Source organism: Hypanus sabinus, chromosome 1, assembly GCF_030144855.1.
Source record: "Hypanus sabinus isolate sHypSab1 chromosome 1, sHypSab1.hap1, whole genome shotgun sequence".
Lineage (NCBI taxonomy): Eukaryota > Metazoa > Chordata > Chondrichthyes > Myliobatiformes > Dasyatidae > Hypanus > Hypanus sabinus.
Window position 1 is genome coordinate 18,905,215 of NC_082706.1, and position 14,638 is coordinate 18,919,852.

At 46.4% G+C, this 14,638-nt stretch overlaps 1 protein-coding gene across 6 annotated transcripts in view; it reads left to right on the plus strand.

Annotated features, from left to right (window-relative positions):
• LOC132391682 (probable JmjC domain-containing histone demethylation protein 2C) overlaps nt 1–14,186 on the plus strand; it is a 107,259-nt gene extending 93,073 nt beyond the window's left edge. For all 6 annotated transcript variants that reach the window (XM_059965207.1, XM_059965223.1, XM_059965215.1 and 3 more), the window contains 6 exons: nt 864–994; nt 3,729–3,848; nt 7,236–7,375; nt 12,834–13,001; nt 13,170–13,301; nt 14,044–14,186. In XM_059965207.1, the coding sequence (XP_059821190.1) occupies nt 864–994; nt 3,729–3,848; nt 7,236–7,375; nt 12,834–13,001; nt 13,170–13,301; nt 14,044–14,112 (760 nt within the window). In that variant the 3' untranslated portion in view covers nt 14,113–14,186. The remainder of the gene's footprint in view (nt 1–863; nt 995–3,728; nt 3,849–7,235; nt 7,376–12,833; nt 13,002–13,169; nt 13,302–14,043) is intronic.
• The last annotated feature ends 452 nt before the right edge of the window (nt 14,187–14,638 follow it).

Below are 14,638 nucleotides of genomic sequence, written 5' to 3' on the forward strand. Positions count from 1 at the left end.
CACCAGTTCAGGGTCCTGGTGGTTGCAGGATAATATCTATTCCTGAAGTGGTGTGGGCCTAAGGCTTCTGTACTTCCAACCCAATGGTAGTAGTGAGAAGAGGGCATGGCCTAGATGGTGGGGATCTTTGATGGATGCTGCTTTCTTGTGGTGGTGGTCCATGTCAATGTCTTCAGTGGTAGATCAGGAAAAGAGAGAAAAGAGACCGTGGAGTCAGGAATCTGGAGAATTCAGAGTTCATGCCTTCAGGGTGTAGACTACTCGGGATGAATGAGGTGCTGTGCCTCTAGTTTGTGTTCAGCCTGCTCCTGGCCGGCGGAGGGGGTTAACGCCAGGCATGGGGTTGTTGGAATGGGGAATTGAAATGGCTAGCAACTAGGAACTCCAAATAGACAAAAACACCAAATGGTCACAGCACCTTTGGCCCATCAAGTCTCTGAGAGCAGTTCAGCTTGTCCCAATTCTCCACTCTCTCCCTTTACAGCAGGGAGCAAAGCCGATGACAGAGACATCCACAAGCACCCAAACCTTTACATCCCATTTTTTAGCCAATGAATGTACTTTATTTATTGTGTTCTATTTGGAGATACAGAAGAGTAACAGGTCCTTCCAACCCATTGAACCCACACTGACCAATTACACCCTTGTGACCAATTAACCTACTAATCAGTGCAATTTTGGAACATGCCAGGAAACTGGAGAACTCAGAGGAAATGTACCTGATCGTGGGGAGAACATTCAGGCTCCGTGCAGAGCGTGAGGAAATTGAACCAGGGCCGCGGGTGCTGTAATGGCGTCGTGCTAAACACTAGGCTACCATGCTGCCCCCTCGAGGCCGGTGTGACCCTGTTCCTGTTCTGCAGGTTCGAGGAGCTGCACCGGAGCTTGCCATTACCGGAGTACACCAGGAACGACGGAAAACTGAACCTCGTGTCCCGCTTCCCAGAGGACACTGCCAAGTCTCAACTGGAGCTGAGGGTGTGCAGTGTGTACGGTGAGCATCACCCTGTGGTTTTCAGGTCTTGGTTGCTGTGAGAGTGCCGGGGTGGAGATACATTTCTACCAAAACTAGAGTGAGGCAGTGCTTCCTTCTGTTACCCTTGAGCAAAGAGTAGCATCTGCTTAGTCTCCCCCCCCCCCCCCCACCTACCCCTGATCAGGGTCACGTTAAGCCGTGGGAGCAGGTGGTGGCTGGTCACATGAGCAGATGGTCCATCTCACAGCTCCTCTTGATGCCAGGCAGACATCCTGAATGGCTGGGGGTCTCCCGTCTTGTAAAGATATTGCCCAGAAGAAGGTGATGGCAAACCACTTCAGTGGTGGGGGTGGAAATTGCCAAGGACAACCTTGCTCATCAAAAGACCATGATAGCCCATGTCATACGACGTGGCACGTACTGAATGAAAGATTGCTCTACTGTCGAGCACCAGTCAGCAGAAGCAGGCTCCCACGTATCGTGGTGCAAAGTTGAGATGAGGGGGAAATAACTCTGGCCAGGCTCCAGAGTTAACTGTCTTCAGAAAGGGCCTTGGGACCTTTGTAAGAACTTTACCGTCTCCTGTGAGTCTTCAGGAAAGCTGAACCAGCATGTTACCAACAGAGCAGGAGACATTTGTCTAATTTTGCAATAAAGTACATACCTCCCACGGTGTTGCATGACAGTGTCAACCTAATTTTACTGATCATCCCTCAAGAGTTGGAAATAAACCAACTGTTTACTGACTCAGAGACGAGTACTACCCTTGGCTGACAAAAGTATTCCCGTGGAGGCACTAGAGATTTTGTAGATGCTGAAAATCTTGAGAAGTGTGCACACAAAAAAAAAAATGCTGGGAAAACTCAGTAGGTCAGGCAAAAAGTAGAGGGGAATAAGCAGTCGATGTTTCGGGCTGAAACCCTTCATCATTTAGCGTGACGCTGTTACAGCTCGGGGCATTAGAGTTTGAAGTTCAACTCTGACACTGTCTGTACATCCTTCTTGTGGAAATCCTGAGCTTTCCCCAGGTGGTCGAATTTCCTCCCACAGCCCCAAAACCTACTGGGTAGAGTAATTGGTCATGGTAAATTGTCCCATGATTAGTTAGGTTTAGTCGGGAGTTGCTGAGCCTTCTCCATGCTGTGTCACTACATAAATAAATAGATAGATACTGTATGTAGATTAGAACTCAGCGTTCCTCCAGCATTTTGTGCGTCACTTCACTCTGGTGAAGATCAGAAACGCTGACACAACTTTGAATGGGGGACCTCACCACCTGATCCATTTCAAGAGTCATAGAGAAATGATTCCTTCAGCCCGTTGTGTCCATGAAGTACCCATCTATACTAGTCCCATTTTCCAGCCTCCTATCTTCTATATCTGGCAATCCAAGTGTTCTAGATGTTCTTCAATGTTATAAGAGTCGCAGATTCCACCACTCTCTCAGGCAGTCTGTTCATGATTCCAGCCACCCCCAGAGTGAACAAAATTTTTCCTCGGATCCTTTTAAACATCCCGCTCTTTACCACAAAATTCAGGTTTCAAACACCTCTGGGGAAAAAATATCTTTTTTTTCCTCTGTCTATGCCCCTTGTAATTTTGTTCATCTCCTAGATTCCCCTTTGGCTTCCTCAACTCCTCGATCCTGGCATGTTCAAACCCTCCATCTCAATGATCATCTTGGTGAATCACCTCTATATCCTTTCCAGTACATCACACCTCTCTTACAGTGTGTCCACCAGAACTGTATGTGGTATTCCAGCTATGGCCTGATGAATGCTTTAAATAGCTTTAGCGCAACTTCAATCCACACCCCTAGTAATAAAGGCAAGAACCCCATACATCTTCATCACTTTATCTATCTGTGTGGTCAACTTTGGATTTCTACACCAAGGTCCCTCTATTTCTTAATACTCTCTAGAGCAGGAGTTCCCAACCCTTTTTATTGCTATGGACTTCTGCCATTAACTGAGTGCCAGACCCAGATCCTTTCCATTCAGGATTATTTTTCATCTGCCATTGCTTTGCCTATCTCAGCAAGTCAAGAGTATCATGCTATATAACCCATGATTTCCATCCTAACTATCAGCAGTCACCATCGATTCCCATGTCATCTGCAAGTTTCACATCCAGATTGTTAATATACTGTATATAACAAACCATAAATATCCCAGAATCACTATTCATAGCTTCCATTCACAGGAACAACCCTCCTATTACCAAGCTAATGTTGGATTCAATTTGCCCTGGATTCCTTTAAGTCCATCTCCCATTGGAATCTTGTCAAAGACTGTACCAAGTTCCATGCAGACTACATCAACCGCATTGCCCTCCACTCTCTGTTACCTCCTCAGAGAAAAAAAATTCAAATTGGTCATCAGATAGGATCCGCCCCTAACTAAGGAGTTCTGACAGACGTCGATTAATCCTTGCCTTTTCCAATTATGGATTAATCCTGGCCCTCCAATATTTTTCCTGTAACTTCCTTATCCCTTGCATACCACACTTATCCCTTGTCCCCTTGAGAAAAGGTGCCACATTTTGCCGTCCTCTAGTAATGTGGCTCCTCAAGTAAGTCCAGCGGAGATTCAACAGTCTCCATCGGGGCCCTGACGATCTCCAACAGCAACCTGAGACACATCTCATCAATCTCTGGATCTGAAGCTTCATGCTGGGTCCAGAATGACATTCTTAATTTTAGAGTTGTTCTTTAGAAGTTGTTTTTTGATGAGAAAACTTGTGTGTTTTGCAGGCCTGAGCCTGGATGATGGTAATAAAGGAAGTACCAATCTCCACCTGGAACTGACAGACACGCTTCACATCTTGGTCCACACGGAGCCACCAAAAGAGGACCGGGACACCCTGGAGAAAGGTTCATTGAAAGCTCGCTCTCACTCTCCCCGCCAGTCTCTGCTCCTCCTCGCCTTGTGTGCATGTGACCTTTGGCCAGCTCATTCCCTTGTAGTGTTAGCCTTGTCGTGGAGTCTGTTTGTAGTGGACCCATGTTGTGCTGGTTTCGGCTGTTGATAGATCAACAGCTCCAGTGAATGAAGTTAGCCTGAGTATCTTAGAATGTAAAATTAGAATTTTAAAAAAAACTGGAGATGTTGGAAATGCTCAGCAGTACAGGCAGCATCCGTGGGGAGAGAAGCAGAGTCAATGGTTCATTTCAAGCACCCTTCATTGAAAATGGACTGTGCAAGAGGTGAAGGGGTGAAAAGATCAGAGGGAATGTCTGATAGGACTGGCATTGTCAGGGTAACAACTACCTTAAAAACCGGTCGTTAGAGAAAGAAGTCCCAGTTGGAGACTCAGGTATACCATCACACTCAGATGTAGAAGGATTCCTCATCGACAAAACTGTTACGGAAACAGCAGGGTTGCTAGCCCTGAGCTGAACCCCTGAACCTGGAGGACTGGTGGACCACTCTCAGTCTGGCCTCTACCCTTGACATGGGTGACTCTACCAAGAGCCAAAGCATAAAGCCCTGACTCCAGTCGACAAAGTTCTCCAGATTATTGAGGCACGCAAGCCTCTAAAGCCAACAACAAGGTTGTAGCCTACTTTTGCATCCTTCCATTCGTTGCACATTCATGTACCTATCTATGAGCCTTTTCAAACGCCTGTTATTTGCCTCCACTACCACCCCTGGTGGCACATTCCAGTGCCTTCTTCTGGGCAGTGTCTTTACAGGATGGGTGACCCCAGCCATTCTCAATACTCTTCAGAGATAGTCTGCCTGGCGTCAGTGGTCGCATAGCCGGGACTTGTGATATGCACTGGCTGCTCATACGAGCGTCAACCACCTGCTCCTGTGGCTTCATGTGACCCTGATCTGTGGGGGGGGGGGGGGTTGTGGATGGGTGGTGTTAAGCAGGTGCTAGGAAGAAGCACCTGACACGTCCTTTGGTAGAGGTACATCTCCACCCAGCCACCCACATCTCTAGTCCATCATTAAAAAATACCTCTGCAGCCTATTGCTCTCCCCACTTCTCCCTTCCCTTGGATTTAAACAATTTTTTATTCCCTCTTTTCAATTCTGATGAGCTCCCGTGAAGCATTGACTCTTCCTGTCCCCACTAAAGCTGCCTGACCTCCTCAGCGTTTTGCCTATTTTCTATTTTTTACCGCAAAGCAAGGTTCATATTGTCCTCGAAGCAACGTGTTTGGGTTTCTGTGACATATTGCAAAGCTTCAGGCTGCACTAGGACTTAATAGGATTTCGAAACATTATTCACTGTTGTGAAAGACTATTGCATTGTCATAGTCACTCTCACGTTGTCCAAAACCTGTTCAACATACGTCAGTTCACACAGAGCTCCACATCACGGGCTGACCTCAGTGAACCATGGACCTGTTATGGCAGAACAGTGAACCAAAAGACAAATTATCCAGCTTGTCAGTCGGTTGATCGGAGTCTCTAATGGGGTCAGTACAATTGCCTTCCATACAAAATGGAGTTGCCACCATTTGATCAGTTTTCAGTGCAAGGCTAAAGGCCTTCACCCAGTTTGTAAATTGATTTTTTTTTTAAATATTCTTTCTCTATGACACTTGATTTGCACGCTATCAACCATTTCATTACAACAGTGCACTGAGGCAGCACTGGGAGGAAAAAAAGACACAACAAGTTCAACTTGCATTAAAAGCTGGAGGAAATCAGCAGGCCGGGCAGAAAATACACAGAGGAATAAACAGTTGACGTTTTGGGCCGAGAGCCTTCATCGGGACTGGAAAGCAAGGGAGAAGAAGCCAGGAAAGGACAGTGGTGGAGGGGAAGGATTACAAACTGGCCAATGATGGGTGAAATCAGAAGAGGGGAGAAGGCAGGTAGGTGGGTGTTGGTGTGCGGGTGGACGAATGAAGTGAGAAGCTGGGGTGATTGTTTAAAGAGGTGAAGGTGAAGGAATCTGTAATGAGGAAAATGGACCATGGGAGAAAGGGAAGGAAGAGGCATACCAGAGGGAGGTGAGGAGAGGTAAGAGGGGAGCCAGAATGGGAAAAGAGAGAAAGGGCATGGGGGAGAAATTACCAGAAGCTAGAGAAATCGATGTTCATGCCATCAGGTTGGAGGCTACCCAGGCAGACGATGAGGTGGTGCTCTTCCAACCAGAGTGTGGCCTCATCGTAGCAGCTTAGGAGGCCACGGAGGCCAAGTTAACAAGGCAGCCTACAAGTGTGGCAGGTACTGTGGAAGAGGTGTTGCTTGTAATCACACAGTGACATGCAGCCACGTGACTGGGGTACGTCTGCTGCATTGTTTGGGGAACATAGAGGCAGCATCGGCAGCTAGTCATGGGCATTCTCGGAAGCCGAAACCAAAGAGAATGGTAGAGAGCGGAAGATGGGTTGGCAATGTTTTTTTTTTAAATGGGATCCAAATTATGGGAAGTAATTTGATGTCAGAATTCAGACCAGTGCCCTCAGGAAAGTTGAAGCTCTCTCACACTGTCAGCAAATCAAGTATTACTGGGGCGATGCGCTAGCGTATTGGTCAGCGCAGTCACTTTACAGCGTTAGTGATCACCAGTCGGGGCTCGATTCCTGCCACTGTCTGTTAGAAGTGAGTACATTCTCACTGTAACTAGGTTTCCCTAAGTACTCTGGTTACATGTAGAACAACATAATACTGTACAGGCCTTTTGATGTAAGGAAGATGGAGGGGTATGGACTGGTGTAGGTAGGAGAGATTTGTGCTTGGGTGTTTTTGATTTGCTTAACATCTAGTTCGGCACAACATTGTGGGCCGAATGGCCTGTTCCTATGCTCTACTCTTCTATATTTTATAAACCTCCATCTTTCTATCATCCATGAGTCTATCTAAGAGCTTCTTAAATTTGAGTTTCCTCCCACATTCCAAAGACGTACAGTTAGGATTAGTAAGTTATGTTGGCTCCGGAATTGTGGCGACAGTTGTCGGTTGCCTATAGCTGGTTTGAGTCGATGCAAACAATGCATTTCACTGTATGTTTCCACGTACTTGTGACAAAGTAGTGCTTGTCTTTAATCTATAAGCTGGAAGGCCAACCCTTCGCATCAAGGAAGGATGTATTGAGAGTAGAGCTTCATACTGTATGTAACGTGAGCAGGCTGGTGCCCACAGGTTAGACGTGTTTCTCATTTATGTTTGAGGTTTGCAAAGTCACAAGTTGAGAATCAAAGTCTGTCCGAGGGAAGCAAGCTGTGTTGACAGGGAATGATTTCAAAGGTCACCCTTGTGTGTCCTGTCAACAGTAATTGTTGTGTTATTTTAAACAGCAATTCTAACCAGCCTGGAGGGAGACGCAGTGGATGACGCAATAATGAAGCGACTGAGGGACCCAAATGAGAGGCCTGGAGCTCTATGGCACATCTATACCAGCCAGGACACAGAGAGGATAAAGGAGTTTTTACAGAAGGTAAATTTGTTAGGGACAAAATGACCCAGTTTGTAACCAGGCATTGTAGAACGATTCTGGATAGGAAGAGAACTTACACTGGAGTTGCCAAAAGGACTTGGGAGACCAAATTGAGGTTTTCTGTAAGCCTAACTTCCAGGTTGAGCTGGAAGTAAGGAGGCAAATGCAATGCTGGCATTCATATTGAGAAGACTATGTTATAAAAACAGGTATGTACTGCTGAGGCTTTGTAAGGTCCACATTCGGAGGACGGTGAGCAATTTTAGGCCCGTATCTAAGGAGTGGTGGTGCTGGCACCATAAGAGGACCAGAGGAGGCTCGCAAGAATAATATGCACATTCAAGGCTCAGCATGTGCAGAATTTTCAATGACTCTGGGCCTGTACTCTGTAGAATTCAGGACGATGAGTGTGGGGGGAGGTGGGGGTTTCTCAATGAAACCTACCAAATGCCAGAAGGTTGGATAAGGTGGACATAGAAAGGACGTGTCCTTTAGTAGGTCAGTCTAGGATCTAAGGACACGTTCTCAGAATAAAGGGACATCCATTTAGGACATAAATGAGGAGGAATTTCTTCAGCCAGAGGTTGGTGAGTCTATAGAATTCGTACCCCTGGAGGGTTGTGGAGTCCAAGTTGTGTGTATGCAAGTTGAAGGTTTTTGGGTTCTTGATTGGTAGGAGGATTGCAGTTTACAAGGAGCAGTTAGGTGAATGGGACTGCGGGAAAGAAAAACCCGCCGTGATTAAATGGCGGAGCAGATTTGAATGGTTAAAATACCTAAATTCAAAGGTACAATGTACATTTATTATCAAAGTCAGTATGCAGAATACAAATCTGAGATCAGTCCTCCTGCAGCCACAAAGAAACACCATGGAACCCATTCAAAGAAAACACACAACGCGTGTAAAAAGAACGGGTCATGTAAATGGCAAAAAGCGAGCGAACGTACAGAGGATCAAACACCAAACTGGGTGTCCAGTTCACCACTGCCTCCATTAGCCCACTGCAGGCTGCAGAGCCGGTGTTTGCCAAAGAGCTCCGTCCTTATTGCCCCAATCAAACCACTCAAAAGCCACGGTGGGGGGGGGGGTGGGTGTAACTGGAATCCAGAAATACATGCAACATGAACCTCAAAGTCCCCCAAAACAAGTCCAGTTTCTGCTCCAGGTGTTTTTCTCAAATCTTGCTCATTTATGGAGTATTCGAGAGGGGTGAGCAAACACTGAGGCTGTATGATTGACCACTCAAAGCAGCTGTCAGGATTAGGTTTGATTGCCGCTTTGCCTGCTCCCTGTGTTTAGTGATTGAATTACCACGGCTTCGCAGAAGTTCTGGCCAATGTTATTATCACTCACTAACCATCGTAAACTGAACTTTGTCTACGCCTTACAGGGGGTAGAGTCATGACAATGCAACCCCTGACACGAGGCGGCCTCACTACTCTGCCACCGCTAGCTAAAGCCTGTGTATACACACAACAGTCCCGGGGCTAATCCACATCTCGGATTCTGATTTGTTTATTTATGGCATGTACATCGAAACATACAGTGACAAAGTGTTGTTTGCCTTAACAACCGACACAGCCTAATGATATGCTGAGGGCAGGCCACTGGTGACTGGCAGTCTACCATTCCCGACTGCAGTAACTGTGACAGAGAGGCTCCTCTCCTGAGGGCAAAGTCACTGCCGCATACGTAGAAACTCCAGCTTTCCCTAATGTTAAATTACACTCCTCCCTCCCCGATTCTCCTAACTTGAACAAACAACAGTTCACCTCTCTTCTCCCTTATAACCATATAACAATTACAGCATGGAAACAGGCCATCTCGGCCCTTCTAGTCCATGCCAAACGCTTACTCTCAGCTAGTCCCACCGACCTGCACTCAGCCCATAACCCTCCATTCCTCTCCTGTTCATATACCTATCCTATTTTACTTTAAATAACAATACCGAGCCTGCCTCTACCACTTCTACTGGAAGCTCATTCCACACAGCTACCACTCTCTGAGTAAAGAAGTTCCCCCTCGTGTTACCCCTAAACTTTTGCCCCTTAACTCTCAACTCATGTCCTCTTGTTTGAATCTCCCCTACTCTCAATGGAAAAAGCCTATCCACGTCAACTCTATCTATCCCCCTCATAATTTTAAATACCTCTATCAAGTCCCCCCTCAACTTTCTACGCTCCAAAGAATAAAGACCTAACTTGTTCAACCTTTCTCTGTAAGTTAGGTGCTGAAACCCAGGTAACATTCTAGTAAATCGTCTCTGTACTCTCTCTATTTTGTTGACATCTTTCCTATAATTTGGTGACCAGAACTGTACACAATAAATTAGGATATTAAGCTGTACGAATTACATTCCAGATGAACAAATTTCTAGTGGTTATACATCAATACTATACATTTCTAGTAGCCTACATCGATAATATTTAAGGTGTGCTGATAGTTCAATAGAATTACATATCTACAGTCAGGTACATTTATGAGAGGAAAATTAAGCTATTAAACTTCCCACTGACTATTTATGTTGTTCATTGAAACCTCTGATGCTGCCATGTGACGTGTTACCATGGTAACAGAGTGGTTAGCGCATTGCTTCGACAGCTCAGGCATTCTGGTGTTAGGGAGTTCGATTCGGGCGCCATTTGTAAGGAGTTTGTATGTTCTTCCCGTGAACCGTGTGTGTTTCCTCCCACAATTTAAAGATGTACTGATTAGTAGTTTAATTAGTCATTCTAAATTGTCCTGTGATTAGGCGAGGATTCAATAGGTCGGTTGCTGGGCAATGTAGCTCAAAGGGCTGGGAAGGCCTGTTCTGCATTTTATCTCAATAAGTAAAATAGCATTTGTAAACCAGTTTACAAACTAGTTTGACAATATTTCTCAGTTTCTTCAAACAAATGGAGCCAGGAAGATCAGAGATCAGAGCTCTCCCTCTCTCTCTCCCGCTCTCTACACCTCTACCTCTCTCTCTGCTTCTCTCCCTCTGTCTGCCTCCCTCTCTCACTCAGAGTGTGTACATTAACAGCTTTGTTTGAGATTACATTTAAGGGCAGCTTCTGGGATTGTGTGTATAAATTCCCTTCCTGTATATTGCTGTCCAGTCCAGTTAATGTAGGTAACGTTGGCCAGAATGACATTGAAAGTCAAACTGTACAGAAAGTACAGGTCCTTTTGACTGACAAAGTTGAGCTACTATAATCCAGCCAACACGAGGAAATCTGCAGATGCTGGAAATTCAAACAACAACACACACAAAATGCTGGTGGAACACAGCAGGCCAGGCAGCATCTATAGGGAGAAGCACTGTCGACGTTTCGCTTCTCCCTATAGATGCTGCCTAGCCTGCTATAATCCAGCCATTTGCTCATGCAATTAATTTTTTCTTTCATTCATTTGCTTAAAGATTCTCCTAAATATCCCTAATGCATTTGCCTCTGCCACCACCCCCAGCAGTGCATTATTACACTGAGTATGAAGCCTACCTCTGACATTCCCCCCCTCCCCCATAAATTCTTCTAATCATCTGAAAATTATTTCCTCTCTGTTGGCCATTGGTGCCTTGGGAAATGGGTGCTGGATGTCCATTCTATGCATCTCATCATCTCTGTACCTCTATTTAGCCACCTCTCATCCCCGACAAATCTCTGGGCATTCTTTAAGGAAGTAACAGGCAGGGTAGAGAGGGGAGAGCTGCTAGATGTATGTTATGTGGATTTTCGCAAGGCCTTTGACATGCTTTGTACATGAGGCTACGAAGCAATGTAATAGCCTATGGTATACAGGAAGGATACTGGAATGGATAATTAGAATGGCTGGGTGGCAGAAGGCAAAGAGTAGAAATAAACTAGCCTTTTTCCTGGTTGATTGACCGTAACTAGCAGTGTTCCACAGGGGTCAGTACTGGGTCCACTAATTTTCATGTTATTTGATGGGTTTGCGGTCGATCCAAAGCTGGGATGGGGGGCAGGGGGCAGGTAGTGTTGAGGAAGCTGGGAGATTGCAGAAAGGCTTGGACAGATTAGGGCAAAGAAGGGGCAAATGGAGTACTGTGTAGGGAAAGTGTATGGTTAAGCACTTGGTAGAATGAATGAAGGCATAGACTATTTTCTAAATGGGAAGCAAATTCAAAAATCGGAGGTGCAACGGGACTCAGGAGTCCTAATGCAGGATTTTCTTAAGTTCAACTTGCAGATTGAGTTAGGGAGGCAAATTCAACGATAGCATTCATTTCAAGCGGACCAGAATAGAAAAGCAAGGATGGAAAGCTGAGACGTTATAAGGCAAACATGAGGAAATCTGCAGATGCTGGAAATTCAAGCATCACACACAAAATGCTGGTGGAACACAGCAGGCCAGGCGGCATCTATAGGGAGAAGCGCTGTCAATGTTTCAGGCCGAGACCCTTCGTCAAGACTAACCGAAAGGGAAGATAGTAAGAGATTTGAAAGTAGTGGGGGGGGGAGGGGAAATGCGAAATGATAGGAGAAGACTGGAGGGGTTGGGATGAAGCTAAGAGCTAGAAAGGTGATTGGCGAAAGGGATACAGAGCTGGAGAAGGGAAAGGATCATGGGACAGGAGGCCTCGGGAGAAAGAAAGGCGGGGGAGCACCAGAGGGAGGTGGAGAACAAGCAGAATGATGGTTAGAGAGAGAGAAAAAAACGAACTAAATATGTCAGGGATGGGGTAAGAAGGGGAGGAGGGGCATTAACAGAAGTTAGAGAAATCAATATTCATGCCATCAGGTTGGAGGCTACCCAGCCGGTATATAAGGTGTTGTTCATCCAACCTGAGTTTGGATTCATTTTGACAATAGAGGAGGCCATGGATAGACATATCAGAATGGGAATGGGACGTGGAATTATAATGTGTGGACATATCGGAATGGGATATATAAGGATTATAAGGCCACGTTTGGAGTACCATGAGTAGCTTTTGGTCCCATCTTAAAAAAGGTTACTGGCATTTGAGGCTGGAGAGGTCCCAGAGTTGGTTTACAAGAATAATCGATTTAAGGTATGAGGAGCATTTGATGGCTCTTGGCCTGTACGTGCTGGAGTTCGGAAAAATGGGAGGGGGGAGAGATCTCCTTGAAACCTAATCCTGAGAGGCCTAAATAGAGAGGTCATGTAGAGAATGCTTCCTAGTGTGGGAAAGTCCAGGACCAGAGGGAATAGCCTCGTAAAGGAAGGGCAAGGAGGCATTTCTTTAGCTAGAGGATGGTGAATCTGTGGAGTTCATTGCCACAGGCAGCTGTGGAGGCCAAGTCATTGGGTATATTTAAAGTGGGGATTGATAAATTCTAAATTAGCAAGAGTGTCAATGGTTACGGTGGTGGGGGGGAAGCAGGAGAATGGGGTTAAGAGGGAAAATAAATCTGCCATGATAAAATGGCAGAACAGATGAGATGGGCCAAATGGTCCAATTCTACTCCTATGCCTTGTGATCTGTGTTCTCAGGTGGTGAGGGAAGGGGATGCCGAAGGTCAGGATCAAGTCTCCGTTCAGAGCTGTTACCTGGATCAGAGCTTGAGGACAAAACTTCTTGAAGAAAGTGGAATCCGGGGCCGGGCGGTGTTGCAGTTCAGGGGCGATGCAGTCCTCATTCCCACTGCAACCACCTATCAGGTAACATCACTGATGATCGGGATAAGGTTTTATACATTCTTATTCAGATATTGGCGGAGAAAGTTCAGAGCTGATGGGCAGCAAACTGCTGCCGTGGAACAGACCAGCGGGCTCCAGCCGGTGACGTGAGTGGCAGCTGATCTCCTTGTCTGTCTCCCTCCCTTACAGGTGCAGTACCTCAGCAGTTGTATCTCTGTCACTAAACAGTTCGTCTCGCCAGAGCACATCAAACACTCATTCACAACAAGGGCTCTCACGGGAGAGAACAAGTCTCTGATGCAAAATGGACACAAACTACAGGTAGGCCTTAGCAACACAGTCAGAAGGCTGGAGGAATTCCACAGGCCAGGCAGCATCTAGGAAAAGGGTAAACAGTCTGTTTTGGGCCAAAACCCTTTGGCAAGACTGGAGGGAAAAAAAGCTTAGAAGACTTAAAAAGCAGGGGAGAGGAGAGAAAAACATGAGGTGATGGGTTAAACCTGGTGGAAGAAGGATGAAGTAAAGAGCTGGGAGATTGATTGGTGAAAAAGACAGGCAGCCATGGAGAAAAGGAAAGGGGGGGTGATGGGCAGGCAAGGAGATAAGGTGAGGTGGGAAATGGTGAAGGAGGAGGGTGTGGAGGTCATTACTAGAAGTTTGAGAAATCAATGTTCATGTCATCAGGGTGGAGGCTATCCAAGTGGAATATAAGGTGGTGTTCCTCTAGCATGTGCAGGTAGGCCTTGCAGAGAGGAGGGGAGGGAGAGGGAGCTGAGGTGGGGGTGGAGGGAGGGGACAGAAGTGGGTGAGTGAGCAGAGGAAGAGGAGGAGGGTGGGGAGAGAGAGAGGAGAGAGGTGTATGGGAGAAGGAAAGGAGTGGGGGAGGAGGTAGAGAGACAGAAGGAAAAGTTGGGCTGTGGAGGAGTTTTGTTCCTGGAAGGGAGTGACCTGGGTGATGGTGACCAGAAAAAAATATCACAGTGACCTTATTACTCAGTTCTTTAACGTGGAACCTGTTCCATTCAGCGTCTGTTAATACGTCATTTGCTTTTTGTCTCCTCAGATGAAGAGCATTCTCTACGACACTGTGAAAGACTGCGTGGAGACGCTGGCAGCTACAGCACTGGGCTGAGTTCAGCAGCCTGTGGGGTGCACTGAAAATTAAACATGACGATAATAAAATAAATGAAGTTTTGTAATATAACACCTCCCGGCTATCTCAGTTCATCCCCTATCTCTGCTAATTATGAAATGTCAAGTAGGTATGACAAACAGGGTGACTTGTATTAATTGGACACGATGAAGAGGAAACAATTTTTCACCTCAGTAAGGCAGCAGCTTTCAAATCCCAGTCTGCCTTGTGAGATGAACTCTGTGTTTTCTCTGCGGACAGGTCAGAGGGGGCCTGTAGCCAGTGCCATGCGCTGTCTGGGGTGTGATATTGCCTTCTCACAGCAGAGGGCGCAGAAGAGCAAGGCCTATCACTCCCGGTACGCCGCATCCCAACTTCCAGTCCTCCTATTCTTGGGGCATTTTGCATTCTCCCCACTCCGCACCATCACCCGCTGGTCCCCCTACTCCTTACACACATCATCCACTGGATCCCCTCTCCCTTCACCTCTTTCCCAGTGGTTCCACTATCACTATTCTTGTACTTG